The 16,676-nt window shown below is 33.3% G+C and overlaps 1 protein-coding gene across 1 annotated transcript; it reads left to right on the forward strand.

Moving 5' to 3' along the window:
- Positions 1-536: 536 nt before the first annotated feature.
- Positions 537-2,902, forward strand: LOC143601453 (3-ketoacyl-CoA synthase 11-like). The gene is made up of 3 exons (XM_077078858.1): positions 537-894; positions 1,076-1,435; positions 2,117-2,902. Exons 1-3 carry the CDS (start codon positions 563-565, stop codon positions 2,817-2,819), a joined length of 1,395 nt encoding a protein of 464 aa, XP_076934973.1. The 5' UTR covers positions 537-562; the 3' UTR covers positions 2,820-2,902.
- Positions 2,903-16,676: the final 13,774 nt, after the last annotated feature.

Raw genomic sequence — 16,676 nt, forward strand, 5'->3', positions numbered from 1 at the left:
AACTGATAAAAGATAGTTCATAGTTAGAACTTATAATGCATATTTAACTAACTACATATTCAACAAAAATTATATAAATAATAAATACCCAAAGTAAGTTCCAACTTTGGAAACCAAATTGTATCGTCAAAACTAATTGTAAATCGATCAGTTAGAATCTCAAACCGACCAACTTGCTAAGTTTGGATGGTTAATTTGTTCAAATTATAAAACTTCTTAGAACCTTAAAAAGTTGTTACAACATATCTATTAATCTAGTTAGATTCACTTGATTGTATCACACACAACTACCCATCCAATTGAACAACACAACACCACTTGTGTTTGTGTTACATTTTAAAGGAAACCAAACATATTTTAAGGTTGTTTCATAACTTTTATTATTACATGCACATCTAGATAGTGACACTTGATACCAAGGGCAAATTCGTCATTTCACATCTCCACACACCTATAAATATGGACAAGATACATCCTCTCCAAACCATGCACACTCAATACTAAATTCTAACTTGTACAACGTGCTTTACCACTTGTACAATCACACAATAATAATATTAACATGGACCTCTCCTCTTTGTCCATCCATCACCGGCTACAAATTTTCATTTTTACCCTCCTCACCTCTGCCTTCCTCCTCCGCTTCCTCACCGCTAACCTCCGGTTAACCGCCGTCACCGCCCTTGCCGCCATCTTCGTTATACTCTTTCATCTCCGATCGCGCCCTTACCCCGTATACCTCCTTAACTACTCGTGTTTCCAACCGCCACCGGACCGAAAATGTACTTATGATTTAGCTAATGATTTCCTACTCCGAGATGGTCGGTTCACGACGCCTGAGCCGGTGACATTCATGCGAAATATTTACTCCAAATCCGGACTAGGAAACGATACGTATGCATGCGTCACCTTTCTTTTTTTAATGTTACTTTTTTAATTAGTTACAGATCTCACATCTGTCTTATTTTACATCAATAATTTTAAACTACTTTACTTTATTAATTATTTAATAATAAATGTTACTTTTATTTTACTTTATACTAATAATACTAAACTGTTTTTTTTTTTATTTCAGGTATGGCCCACCTTTTATGTTTGAAGAAAATCAAACCCCGTCATTGAAAAGCGCGCTAAAAGAGGTGGATGAGGGAATATTCTCTGCCGTCGATTCCCTCCTAGCGAAAACTAAAATTTCACCAGAGGAAATCGATGTCGTGATCGTGACTTGTGGGAGTTTCTCACCGTCACCATCGATTTCGTCTCTTATCGTGAATAAGTATAAGATGAAGTCCGATGTGAAAACGTATAACCTTAGCGGAATGGGGTGCAGCTCCGGCGTGCTTTCGATTGATATGGCGTACCGGATATTGCGAGGCGGTGGCCGGAAAATCAAGAATGCTCTTGTTGTTATAACTGAGAGCATTACATTAAACTGGTATATGTTTTGTATTTGATGTTATGTTACATGTATAGTTAAAATATTTAACTATATAAAATACGTTTTTTAGATATAAAACAAACTATATTTGTTGTGCTATTAAATTTTTTTTCTTGAACTTTTAACTTTCAATAGGTAAAAAGTTTGATTTATTATTTATTTATAAAAGTATAAATACATAAAATTATTAAATGTTTATCTATATTTTATAGTGAAAAAATTTATTATACATGCCAGCGGTTTAAAAAAAATCATATATGTGTAAAACTTAATATATAATTGGGGTTTTAAAATACAAGCAAAAGTCACACAGTTAGATTGTAAAGTTTATTAAAATAAGTGATTATTTAAAACAAACGCGTTTTATTGATATAATTTATATTTTATTTAAAAACATAAAAAGGCAATGTGTATTTATTTAATATAAGAGAGAGAAGAAAAAAGTAGTGAAAAACAGAATAAATACAAATATGTTAAACATGTGGTTATTTATTAGATAGTGTAGATATAGATAAAAAACGCGTTTATTTAAGAACGAGTGATAAATTGAAAAACGTCTGAAAATTGCAATGCAATATTAAGTTATTAACATTGTACCTAGTTAGTTAGGAGGCTTCTATTTAATGATCACCAATTGTAATAACATCAATATGATAAAAGGTTTACACTTAATTATAGGTATGAAGGTGAAGAAAGATCAATGCTAGTAACCAATTGCATCTTTCGGGTGGGTTGCGCGGCGGCAATTATCACCAACAACCCTTCCCGCCGCTCAACTGCCAAGATGGAGCTATCCCATTCTCTCCGAACCCACCATGGGGCCGATGACTCAGCGTATCGTGCAGCCTTCCAGGAGGAAGACAATAAAGGAATCACGGGCGTTTCTCTCACCAAAGATTTAATAAGAGTTGCTGGAGTAAACCTCAGGCAACATATTAAGATCCTCGCCCCGCGGGTCCTACCACTGAGTGAACTTGCCCGATATGTTTACTCAGTGGTGTCAACTGCTATGCCAGGGGGTGAGTTGAAACCATTAGTGCCGGATTTCAAGATGGCTTTTGACCATATATGTGTGCATACGGGCGGGAAGGCAGTGATTGAGCAAGTGGGGCGGGTTTTGAAGTTTAGTGACTCGGTGACTGAGCCGGCTCGGATGACTTTGAACCGGTTCGGGAATACATCAAGTAGTTTGGTGTTTTATGAGCTGGCTTATTTTGAAGCAAAAAATAGGGTGAAAAAGGGAGAGAAAATGTGGATGATTGCATTTGGAACCGGGTTTAAGGTGGGCAGCTTGGTATGGAAATGGGTATCGGATTCTAAACCAGAATCCGATAACCCGTGGAATGATTCCATACAAAACTACCCATTGAAAGTATGGTAATGAAATTTGTTTTTAAAGATCAAATTAACAAGATTTTTAATAAAATTTATTGAAAAACTTTAAAATTATAATTTTTGTATCTATAGAACCAAGCTATGTTTGGTATCATTCATGCCAGGAGTTAGTTATATTTTCTTCTTTTTTCTAATATAGTATCATAGATCAAATTCAATTCTAGTGTTGTTTTACATAATTATATGTAATTTGGTCATAAATGATATTATTGCTTTGTAAGATATAATTATTTGTTTGATGTGTATTGTTGGTGATTGGCTTTGCCTAATAAGATGTCTAAGTGGGAAACTAATCAATTTGAATAAACTGAACTTTGAATTGGCCTTTTATTATATATATATATATATATATATAATTTGAAAGAATTAGAATGTACAAAATAAAGTTAAATTTTGTGATACATTTTGTGAAAGAAGTGAAACGATATAATCACACACTACGGGTGCCATCTACCAATCGTTGTCGCACATGTATCGTCACCAATCCTACGTGTACAACCACCTGCATAATCTAATCACTGTCGTTGCGAAAATATTAAATGAAAACTTTTAAGAATTTATTTCAGTTTCACTAATTCTTTAACAAAAATATTATTTTAGAACTTATATTTTAATTCAAACAAATTATACATTTATGCAAACCAAACAAGTTACAAATGAAATTCATATTTTAGTTTCATTTAATACAAGCTAACAAAATGACGAATTTGGTGTGATTTTGTACCATGTTTTTAAATCTTGATGTGTTGTTTTTCTTGTTGTCTTTTGAACATAAACGATCATTAACTTATGATGTAAAAGCTTACATAAGAGTTAACAGAAAGGCAGAATAACATGAGGTTGTTAAAAAGAAACACTAAAAGGTAAATGTACGACATAAGTTGTTATTAACCATACTAGTCATCAGCAGGGGTCAGCAAGATAAGGGTCAGACCCTTAAAACCCTTTTACCCGACTTGTAACACCCTTAATTAGACCCGAATATATAATATGGGTCGGGTAAAGAGTATTAAATTTCATCTTAAAGGGTAAAAGGGTTTCAAGGGTCCGACCATTTTTCTTACCCTTGACCCGTTTACTAGTTTCTAGATAGATATACATCAGATTTGCGATTAATATAAAATGTAGGAGAGGTTTGGTTTTTATATATGATTCATCATAAATTTCATAACTACTAAGAAAAAAAATAAAAGGCCATACTATTAATTGGAAACATGTATATACATATGAAAATCACTTAATTGTTCTCTACATGTAATTTGTGAATGTGAATATTATTTGCATTGGTTCAAATGGTCGATAAACTTTCAAAGTTAGAGTTTACTATTTTATTAAATGAAAATATAGTTGTTCTAGGATTCATATATTAGAGTCTTGTATGAGATATGCAACTAGTAAGTGCAGAAAAGAAGCTGTGATTATTGCTTTAAAGAGTAAAGGGTTGGACCCTTGAAACCCTTATTTATACCTGACCCTTTTATTGTTTAGAGGGTAGGGTCTTGGGTCCACATTTCTTCCTAAAAGGGTAAAGGGTCCAGGTAGGGTATTAGATAAAAGGGTAGAATCTTACCCTTTGAACAGTTCTAGTCATCAGGTCAGTTGTCTTACCAGTTCACGTGTTCTAGTCTCGTCTAGCTGAAAAATGTTCCTTTAAATGTAATGCATATGACGATTCTATAACCGTCTACTACACTCTAATTGCTACTCCAATAAAATATGCGAGACACTACTACAAGTGTACCATGTAGTTCTCACTTCTCACCATTTTTTGCTTCAAGTTGATTACATAACGAAGGTGTACCATTTATATATACGTTCATTACAACACAAAATTTAAGCGCATAATAGCATAATAGCGAGACAAACACCATGCATTTTTCCTTTTGTTGTGTATGAATGCATAAGCTCATTGTGCAGCTATATGCACCGCTCTTCCTTCCTAACTCTTAAAATATACGTCAAACGCTAATTACATGCATAAAAACACTATCTACACGTGTAATATATGGTTCACACGATATTAGTTCACATAAATTTGATGACGCCCCAAAAGTGTATATAAATTATGTGTATGTGCATTATATACAAGATCCGAATCAAATACGAAATAAAAAAAACGTACGAAGGTAATATATGGTTGTGTGGTTATGTGCACACAAAGTTAGGTGATTATATACATATAAGTTGCTTTTTAACTTGCATAAGCATGCATTAATATATACATAAGTTGTGTAAAGTGTAACCACTTCTTATGTTAGAAAAAAAGAAAGAAAAAAAAAAACAAATCCACATTTCCTACAACAGCAACCCTTATTTATTTATTTATTTATCTGCAAACGACATGTCCAAATTAGTAACCCAAAAAAACCAGACAAAATAATGCATAAAAATTCAACCCACTCAACAAATGTATGTAACATTTAATTATAAGATTAGCATGAATATATAAAATTGCCATATATAGAAGTATGCAATTACTGGTTAGTGGGTCCCTCCATGTAGGTAGTATTACTATTGACCAATCTTGTATTGAACAATAAACATTGTAGATGTGCTCAATACACTTTTAGTCTTTTACCTATTCACATCTGGTTGTAAATTAAAAGGTTTGTTGGGGCATTTACTGGTTGATTAATAAATAGTAACAAGTGAATTATACACACTAACCACATCTCATAGATCTTTTTTATTAAAAGGAAAAGGTTATAATGATTTAAAAGAATAAAAGCTGGCTGAAAATAACTTCTTTTACACAAATTTAGTCTTTTAGAAGAAAAAAAAACTTCTAAAAGTGTTATGCAAGATCGGTTGAGTACTTTTAAACGATATTCGTTTGTATTCTTTTATTTATAAATTCTCCTTATCACTTAGATGATACTTAGTTCAGCATGACTATTTCTGGTGTCTATATTATTGGAGTGCCAAATATGTTGGTTTTACTTAGCTGTTCATCATCTGCCTATTTGATTCTTGGGTAGTTGGGTGGTAAGGTTTTCAAAATCGGATCAAACGGTAAACTTTGTATATAACTGGTCAAGTAAGTATAAGTATATATAATTATATAAACCACCTTCGTTTCGAGTAAGCATACCATGGTTGCAAAATAGAGATGACTATGTACACTTACACATGATCCTAACACGTATAATTACGTGGGCACTAACAGTAAACTACTAAACCATACATATTTTTGGTTAGGAGTTTCTAACTAGAGTGGTTAAAGTTTCTTTTTGGTTCTTGGTTTGAATAGCAAAAACAAAGAAAGTCTCTTAGATTTCATTGTATCGGTTTCTTTTATGTGGTTCTCGACTTCTTGTAATGTTAAGCTACACTTGAATTGGGTGACGGGACTTAAAAACCCGTTACTTAACATATAATTTGTTTTCTCTTTTGGTAGGAATACTAGTAAATGAAGTTTTTAATAATATGGTACAACAAACTTTATCATCATGGAATGAGTCAATAACCATGACATAAAACTGTGGGTAGTAGGTATTTGTTGGTTTTGACTTGGTCTTTTTAAGTACTTATGTAGTCATGTCATAAATATTACTAGCTGTTATAATATAAGAGAGAAACTTGTGTTCTAAAATAAAGTTATTAAAATTTATGCATACTAAAAAAATTGTAAATATGTAATATGTTTTTTTCAAAAAAGAAGAAAACAAAGGACTACTCACAAGTAGCAAAAAAGCTCAAACGAGTTCAACGGAAATAAAACAAGAAACAAAATACCCTACCTTACAACGTCCTTCTAATTCTCTGTTTTACTCAAAGAAAAGAAGTATCTTAATTTCACTGATCACATTGGCAAGCGAGAACTTCTTTCCATCAAGCGTTCTTCCATTTATTGATTTCTAAATCGCCCAAGGCGTAACCACAGAAGATTGCTTTTATGATACGTATGTAAGTATTTATAGTGTGTAGTCGAGTTGATTTTAAACATAGAATATTTAAGAGTAGGCCCGGGTTTAATCCCCACTAAAGGACTAGTTTATGAAAAATAATAAAAAAATCATAGAATAATAACAAAGTTTCTATGTTGTTTCATCAAAGTAAGTGAAACCCATACTATATAAACTACTAAATTTCAAAATGAATCCATTGTAGTGAAATTGTTCATAATTGTTTTAATTGAATGATCTAAATGGGAAACATATAAAACTTAGTTGTTTTCTTTATAAAAAAGAGTAGTAATAACTTTTATATATGTTTTATTTGCGTAATTTAACATTTATATAATAAAAGGCACAATAACTATATTATATTGAAATTGAGTTGTTTTGTGGTTATAAAATTTTAAGTAATAGAATAGTGAAAACTTAAGTAAAAAACTTAATAAATGTTTGTTGAAACCTTTAAAACGATCTTTATATAATAATCTTAATATTCATGCTTTTGACTATTGGCTATTGACTATATCACTTCAAAACGTTACAACATTAAGTAAGGCCTAATTTTGTTAATCTAGAGCTGAATCAATGAACATCTAACTGATTAAAAAAGTAATTTTTTAATCATTCAGCATGCCTCTAAAACTTAACTATGGTTATTGACTTATTGTTCCTAGGTCAAATGCAGTTATTTAACTTATTTAATTTTTGTGTTGATATTTAAACGATTTTGACATAATTGACTGAATTAGCCCTCCTCTACTAATGATAAAAATATAGCCGTTCCAAATAGAAGGAAAATTGAAAATAAATAATCCCACCTTTTTATGTATTGACCGATAATAATCCCACATTTAAAAATCACTAGCACTGGTCCCACCTTTCAACTATTTTTGTCTCAATGGTCCTCCGTTAAAAAAATACTTAACACCATTAAGTTTTTTTCCTAGTTTCAAACTGATGTTTTAGGTATTTTGATCGGAAGAACAATATGAGTCGACTGGTGTAAACTTATCTCGTTTGGATCACCATTTCGAGATAAGGCCGACTCGTATCCTTCTTCCGATCAAAAGACCTAAAACATCGATTTGAAACTAGGAAAGGTGGGACCATTGGTAGTGATTTTTAAAGGTGTGATTATTATCAGCTAATACACAAAAGACGAGATTACTTACTTTAATTTGCCATAAAATAAAAGTATTATTTAATTAAAATGGTGGACCAGACTGGCAGACCATGCACATAAACATAACTAGGCCCATTTCACTGCAAGGCCCAAATTTGGTGGACCAGATCATGCACAAATAAATACAATTGCACATCTCTAAGCTGATTAGGCCCATTAGGGATGTTTAAATGCAAACAGGAAGAAACTCCTTAAGGATTGTTTATTGGTTCAATCTTAACTAAAATCAAACATAACAATCAGCATTGTCTACCGGTTCTCTTAAACAATTAATTTTAAAAAATTAACATTATTAACATAATAAACGCGTCATAAAAGTTGTGTAACGGGTCAAAACGCGTAAAAAGATATTTTAAATAAATGGAGATTAATAGTTTAGATTTCTCACCTTATTTACTTATCTTCCTGATCATGTGGAGGCTCTATAAAAGTCTTGTGGTTTCTTGGCTCAAAGCATAAAGTTTGGTTTGTAATATATAGTGTTTTGTTTCCATTTGTGAAGCATATGCCACCAACCCTAAGTCCTTAACATCTATCTATATCATATAATTTAGTGTACCTACAATTCATTTGCATTTGCATTTGCATTTTATATTTTATTTTATAATGTTTAGTTTCATTTATTGTATAAAAAATCAGTAATTTGTTGATATGATATTCTTGATGCATGAAATTTTATTGGATATTTTTGTTGAAATACTTTTTGATTATAAATGGACTTACTTCTACATATGGAAAGTAAAAAACATGTTTTTCACTTATAGTTATAACTAGTTAACAATAATAATAAATGTACATCGATCATTATTGAGTTAACATCAACGGATACATAGACTCGTAAGTGTGACAAGATGATACAAATTAACTTATGTTATGATCAGTCTAACCCAACTTATAAGCAAATTCGACAAGAGATACCCGATAAACCTGAGACTAACGTAACCATAATGGTCTGGTCTCCACTCCTCATGTTTTACAATATTCAGTCTTGATCCTTATTAGACCATTAGATACAATAGGATAGTATATAGGCAATGTTCTACATACACTTATGATGTAACCCTAATGATATCACAAAATAGCGAATACGATTTGACATTCCTTGAATCAGTTGTCCGGGACCGGCTCGGTAAGGTCCTTAATCCATGATCACCCTAAATCGGCCCGTCGTTAATGATTTGATTTCCCTATTAAGTTCAGGTTTTTTTTTCATCCATATTATAAATCATTTGAAATTTAAAAAAAAAACACCACAATTTTTAATAATTTTCACTACGAAATTTCTTTTTCTCAAAAGCCAATTAGCATCCTGAGCTGATGGTGGAGTGTTAAAGGAGATGCTTGGTGTTTCATGTGACCCGTGTTCAATTCCTGCCCCCAGGTGTTGATGAGAAACTAGACGAGTATGTGAAGCTCACTAGTTAGATCCTTGAACTCGACAAGTTTTATCTCACCGCATCGTCGTGCCTTCAGGCACTTGCCTTAGATGAGAGTTTTCTCTTGATCAAAAGACGAGTGTATTCTGATACGATGAATTTAACTAGCAATCAATTTTGAGAATTTGTTGATCGTTAAAAAAACATCCTAAATTAACTAATATAGTTTTGAAATGACTAAATTCAGAACAACTTACAACTTTTAAAGAATGAGTTACAAGTTAAGAAAATAAAAATTGTTTAAAAGTAAAGAATAATTGCTCTGGAATGAAAATTAGCTGATAATCATGACAAAGGCAGTTTTATAATATTAGTGGTTAGGGGCTCCATGAAACTAAAAACATTTTAATACTATTTTTCTTTATTAACATTGTTAAAAAAACATGATAGCAGCCTAGATATGTTACTTCGAATTCGGTTAGGTTACTGGTTACTTTTTTACGGGTTCCGAGTATAGCTAAAAACCCGAAAATCCCGTTATGCATTTTATTCCCTACTACATTAGTGTGCGACACGTTCAATCTTTAGCATTCCATCACAGACTCTTCGATTGACATTCGGTTTATTTCAAATTCTATTGTCATTCTACTTCTAAGTTATATTGCTTATTTATTCCACTAATTCTACGAATTGATTTGATGTTTATTCGATTCTACAGGTGAAGATGATAATGTTGCTTTAAGTCTACGGATTGTGTTTTTGGATTCTGCTGGTTTATTATTTGTTTAATATATACGTTTCAAGTGAAGATAATAACACCGCTTAAATTTTAGCATTTTATTTATTTATTTATCAGTTTTCTATTTCAAATACTCGAAACCCTGTTAACCTAACCTGATAAAAACTGAACCTGAATATTACAAACATGAAGAACCAGGAGAGATCAGGGTAAGGTTTCGATTATATATTTAACCTGAGAATCAGAAACCCGAAAGTACAACCGGAAGAACACCACTATCATAACCGAACATCTAGACTAATATAAAAGTACCTAATTGTCTAATTGATAATATTATTCTATTTTACTCAACTTAGACATAAATGAACTAGAGTTGCTGTGTTCTACCTTGCTTTCCAGGCTTCCAGCACCACTAGCAATTAAAATGTGTAGCACCTCTCATATAATCATGCAGATAAACAGGGAAACAGAATCAATAATAATAAACACCCCACTTTATATATACATACAAATAAATATAGTTGTATTTAAAAAACTTTTAATTAATATTAATATGCTCAATACAAAATAAACTCTAAGTAGGGAACTTTATAACCCGAAAATACGTTTCTATCTTGTTTAAAATGTGATATGTAAGACGGTTTTAAAAGACTCCTTTTTCTTTCTTACCCAGAGTTAAAGCATACGATATAAATACTTATTTAGTTCTTGTTAACTCTATTTAAATCACGTGTGAGAATAAGTAAAAAAATGGTATGGTATTAAGCACTCGTAAATTTGAAACCTAACAAGTTTATCATGATTATTTTATCTTAAAACATATAATACGTAATAGGATATTCTAGACGTTTATCATATGAACACCGGAGTGTTATGTCTTTTGCGCATTGATGGTGTTCTTTGTGAGTCAAGCATAAAGCATCAGAATCTGTATGGACGGTTGGCATATCATTTCATGAATACTAACTTGGATATTTAGAATAGTTGCAAACGCTATTAATAAAATATTATTTTGCTCCCTCAATGTAGTGATTTAGCAAATCTTTGACTTTATAATGGAGTGAAATGTACTTAATATGTTTAATGCTATTTAAGTTTGAAATTAATGCTTATACATCCGTCCAATTGAATGTAGTTTGAACTTTGAACACTTTTCAGACTTTTTAATATCTATACGTCCCATACATTTTTAGATTATTTACATATTTGTAGACCAAAGTCGTTATTTGTCACAAAAATTAGCTGAAATATATGTGTGATTTAGATTATTTTTTAATACGTCTAGTTAAATGGGATGTATTTGGGTCAATATGAGGTCGAGCTATCAATCCGTTTTAATTAAGTATAAAGTATTTTATTATCTTAAACCGTCAACTTAATATCAGTTGTTTCTGGTTTAGACTAAACTTAAAATCTCAATCCATTAACTTTCTCAGTGCTGTCTCTTTGTAAAAGGATGATTGATGCTACCCTTTCGATGAGTTTAGCTAAAAGTACAAGTAAATACTATTACAGTATTACTACTACTATTACTGTTGCTACTATCTTTTATAAATTTTAACCATCTTTTTATCAAAACATGTCAAATAAAGTTGCCTCTTAAACTTAACCATACAAACTTAAAATATTTAATAGTTTATGGATTTAATATTATAAAAGTTACCTTACTTGAAACTTATTTCTTATTCATGTGAGACTTGATATAATATAATTGATTAATTAATTTTTTAAACTTTAACCCTCTTCCCAAAACACACCCACTACCCCTTTCTCGGGTTACCCAAATAAATGTTACCGTGCTAAACAATAATTATACACTGTAAAAAAAGTACAGAGGAAATACCAAATTTACCCTTACTTTGGAAGTTTCTTGCTAAACTTTACCTCTTAGATTACCCGCAATGGAAGCTCTTGCATTTACTACATGCATCCTAGTTATCCCTGTCACGTCAGCTTTACCCATCCTTCCCACTATACTCTCTCTCCTGTTTTTAACTCCAACCCATTTTTTTCACATGCATCCTCTCTCTTCCATATTACCATTTCTTTTATTTTGTAATGAGCCCACCATTTAGATGCACTTCACCAAGTGCATCTTCCTCAAATGCTCCCCACTCCAATGCATCCCTTCGAAGTGCACTTTAAATGCATCCTCTCCACTAGAAGCATTGGAGATAGTCTTATATCACTTTAATAATAAAACAAAATAAAGTACAAAATAACCGATTTTATGTAGGAAAATGTGAAAATTAAGTATCCTTAAGTATCACTTGTATGCATTTCAATAAATAAAAAAAAATGGTTTTATACTTAAAATTAATATTCCAATAAATAAAAAAAAAATAAAGGTTTTATACTTACTTTTTCCGTTGTGGAAGCGCCAACCCCCTGAAGCCGATAACCAGTAGCCAAACCACCATCCACCTTTCGCCATCCCTTCTAACTCCCGAAGAGAAGGGGGGGGGGTGTCTACCCTATTTTAACCAATCAAAATTTTCTGCTTTTTTCTTTTTTTATTTCTTATTAAATCACAACGTGCTTCTTAAACAATGGGTTAATTAAAGTACTTTGCCTACGTGACACCTTAACTAGTCCGTGCTAACCATATCACAACGCATAATCTTATAATTAGTTTCGTATTATATGTTTATTTTACAAGATAATAGTGTTTAGTTTATTTATCATAAAACCTCAAAACCAAAGGAACTTGTGTCAAGTTTCATTTTTAAATTTACTAACAAAACATAACTCTATTTATTGGTCTGTTTATTTTTTAAAAGAAAGGTCATAGTTTCGATAAAGTTAATTTTAAAAAACATGAAAATAATTAAAATAAGATATAATAATAATTAAGAATTAATTTACATGTTTAATCCAAGCCTTCCTCTTTACCCTTTCACAATCTTCCAGATATTATTGTTTCTCTCTATGGACTCTGAAAACATTGAATCCTATCTTTAGATTCTTACCCAACTTGGACCCGACCCGACCCGATAATACATATGGATATGAATATGATAAGCACAACAACACAATATATTAGGTTATTGATTGACAATTTTTTCCATCTAATGACTTTAATAATGGAACCATCAAATAGAACCAAAGCAAAAAGATACAACCCAACTTGTTGTGATAGACACATGACCCAAGTCTTTAGTGATTGTTATATCATAAAATGTTTGATCTATGACCCTTAAGAAAAAAAAAAAGAAAAAATCTCTTGAGCAATGATATAGTGATCGCCACAAAACTCAAATCCATTATAGTTGTGACAAACTTCAAAGATTTAGAGTCCTGAAAGATAATTTTGTTGATGTTGAGTGGTAAAACAAGCTTGAGCATGAAAACGTGGGCGTATGGGTGTTGAATGACGGAGAGACGATCAATGACAGTGACGTTAAGGCTTTTAACAAATAAAGTGTCAATATTAAGGTTCCATTATAATGTACACTCATGAATAATACAATCAAACGGACTTTTTGTGACATCTGCCCTGATCCGACCCGACCCAGGTACCCGTTTCCCTTATCCGATCTCTTTCTTTTATGATTTAATATTTATTTATACTTATATTTTACTTTTAATAATAATATGTATTTCCTTCCCGCCTCTTTCTCTCTCTTTCTTTCCGCCGTCCCCTCCCTCTTCCTTCTCTCATTCCGCCTTCTTTTCCCTCTTGTCGCCGTCCCGCCCTTAAGCCTTGTTTCCCTCAACTCTATGCTTGTCCTTTGGTTCTTTCCGCCTAAGGATGTCTGCAGCTCCACGCGCCAGACTCCTTACATGGAAGCCTGCGTGAAGACATCTTGTTCCTGCGATGCGTGAAGAGAACTCTTCTCGCAGCGCGCTAAGAATGCATGTTCTTCCCGCAATGCGCTAAGAATGTATGTTCTTCCCGCGATGCGCTTAGAATTCTAGTTCACGCAGCACGCTAAGGATGTGATTCTTCCCGCAGTGCGCTAAGGATTGTTGTGCCAGCCTTCGCGCTCGCGCACTCAGCCTTCCCGCGCTTAACCCTTGTATCTTCTGTTTAAATCTAGCCGTTTGCTTTTGTGTTGTCTTATCTTTTGAGCCGTTGACCTAACCCATCTAATGTCTGAATAGTTACTTTCGGCGCAGCATGCGCACCAACCCCATTGGTTGACAGATAAAGTGACTGACATAATCTTTTGAGATCTGCTTTTGCCATGCTTGACCAGTACCTTTATCTGATCCGCCCATGCTTTTTACTGTTCCCTGTCAGCTTTATCTTGCCCCCTGCAGCTGCCATATCTTTTGATATCTTTACTTTTCAGAACTTTTTACCGTTGATATCTTTTCTTTTACTTTTTGAGATCTTTTCCCCTTTTTCTAGGGTTTATGTCTCCTAGGGTTTCTCTATAAGTAATAATAATATTTTCCTAACACTTCACACACAAAACACTTAATCTCTCATGTTCTCTTCCTCCCTTTTTGCTCTCTGCCGTTGTCCTCCTGCCGTCTCCTCTCTTGCCTCCGTCTTCCTCGTTCTTCCCTGCTTTTCCGGTACTATATATATATTATATATAATAATTTACTTATTAATTATGCTAACTTATAATCAAGACTTAAAACAGATCATTAAAACAATAATCTTATTTATAGGTTAACTTGTGCTTGTTTAAAGTTGGTTCTTGCTTTATCTTACACCGCATCGTTTATCAAGTGAGTTATCTCGTATCTAATCCCTTTTTATTTTAAATGCTTTGGGATGTTCATGTGTTCATACAAAACTTGAGTCTTAAACTGTTTATGAACTTTAGTCGCGCAGTATCCCATGTGTTGAGGACGTAGACTTGGCTGTTTATTTGTATGTGTGGATCATTAACCGTATGGACGGTCTATTCCGCAGTTTTCATGGTACCATTAGATGAACACGGGAGAACATTCGTTTATGATTTTCTCTTTTGTTACACTTGCACAGTTAGTCTTGTTTGTGAGCTCAATTGTGAGCACTGGCAGTCTTGTCTCTTAGAGTTGGTCCCGATCAGATTACACCCTTGTTGAAAACCAGACATACACATGTTGCGCGCAGATTTATTGTTATCTATGTATTGTATTAAACTTGATTCCTCACCAACACGCAAGTGTTTGACGTTTATTTTAACACATGTTCAGGTTTGCAGTAGCTGTTTTGGAGCTTGTGGACACATAGGACGTTTTTACTTTTGGACCTAGATTAAAATGTATCAAGACAAGTTAATGTTGTTTGAATGTTATAATTTAAAATATATTGATTTATGTTTGATTTATGTTCTATATTTTCCCCGCTGCGCGTGCGCGATAAAATGTGTATTAATAAATATTGACACCAATAGTGTCGCGAGTAATGAAGCAATATGTGGCGCCCCGATGTATAATCCGCCTTTGGTCGGGGTGTTACAGATTGGTATCAGAGCTCGTTGACTTTAGGATAGGTGGTTAGACGTAACGGCCTAGAATACCTAAGAGTCCCTTCTCGCGCATGAGAGAAATCTCATGTTTGCGCGCTTATTGTTAATTACTCGTTATTTATGAATATGCTCGCACTTGCGCAGTATATGATTTTATGTTCTATTTCGCGATATTTCGATTTTGGTTGAATTTCGATTTTTTATTGATTTTACTTACATATTCGTTTGTGGGATTTGAAAATCCGAAAAGTCATGGTGATACATGAATAGTTGATTTTCAATTTCCATTTACGATTATGTTCTGAGGTTGGAGACTTGAAAAGTCATGGTGATACATGAATTGTCAACCTCCAATACTCATTTTCTTGTATATTTTATATTGAAGATTGGAAAGTCATGGTGATACATGAATCGTCAATCTTCAATACTCGTTTACTCGTATATTTTAAATTGGGAATTCGGAAAGTCATGGTGATGCATGAATTGTCGATTTCTGATTTGAATTTGTTACCTTTATTAAGTCTGCATATGGGGTCATTTATTTTACTTTAACTTTTGATAGCATCTAACTCCGTGAAACCAAGCTTTATAAAGTTATACTTTGCGATAAAACCAAGATATTAACTAAAATTAACTTTTATAGAATGCCTCCGCTATCTCGCCGATTTCAGAGAAGAGAAGCCTCGCGCATGCGTAGACAGCAACGTTCCCAGGAAATGGCCGCCGCAATAGCCCAAGCTTTGAGCCAAAACAATACCAACACCTCGAGTTATAACATTAAGTCCTTTAATGCGGGTAACCCTCCGAAGTTCACAGGTCTTGAAGGAGCCACCGTGATGCTCCAATGGCTCGAAAAGATTGAAAACACTTTCCTCCATACCCAATGCCCCTCAGAAAGACGAACCCTATATGCTTCCAGTGTCCTGGAATCCAGAGCGCTTACATGGTGGAATGGAGTAGCTCATGCGCGTGGCGCAGAGGCTGCTTCTAGCATGACATGGGAGGAATTCAAGGAGATTCTTACGCGAGAATTCTGCCCTCCCAACGAAATTAAGCGCCTGGAGGAAGAATTCTGGAACTTGAAGCAATACAGCGGTGAAGCGCGCGAGTACGCGACGCGCTTCCACGAGCTAAGCTTACTGGTCCCTCACCTTGTTACCCCTTCACGCCGAGCAATCGAGAAATTCCTTGGGGGTCTCCCCATGGAAATTCAAGATTCTGTATGGGCCAGAAACCCA

This window comes from Bidens hawaiensis, unplaced genomic scaffold (assembly GCF_021521415.1).
Source record: "Bidens hawaiensis isolate Kalapana, Puna unplaced genomic scaffold, B.hawaiensis_p1.1 tig00056308_1, whole genome shotgun sequence".
Taxonomy (NCBI): Eukaryota; Viridiplantae; Streptophyta; class Magnoliopsida; order Asterales; family Asteraceae; genus Bidens; species Bidens hawaiensis.

Excerpts from the sequence above, each read along its gene's own strand:
- LOC143601453 (XM_077078858.1), top strand. The coding sequence starts at position 563 with ATGGACCTCTCCTCTTTGTCCATCCATCACCGGCTACAAATTTTCATT. Across the intron at positions 895-1,075 it reads TCCGGACTAGGAAACGATAC|GTATGGCCCACCTTTTATGT; the intron begins GTATGCATGCGT and ends TTTTTATTTCAG. Across the intron at positions 1,436-2,116 it reads GAGAGCATTACATTAAACTG|GTATGAAGGTGAAGAAAGAT; the intron begins GTATATGTTTTG and ends ACTTAATTATAG.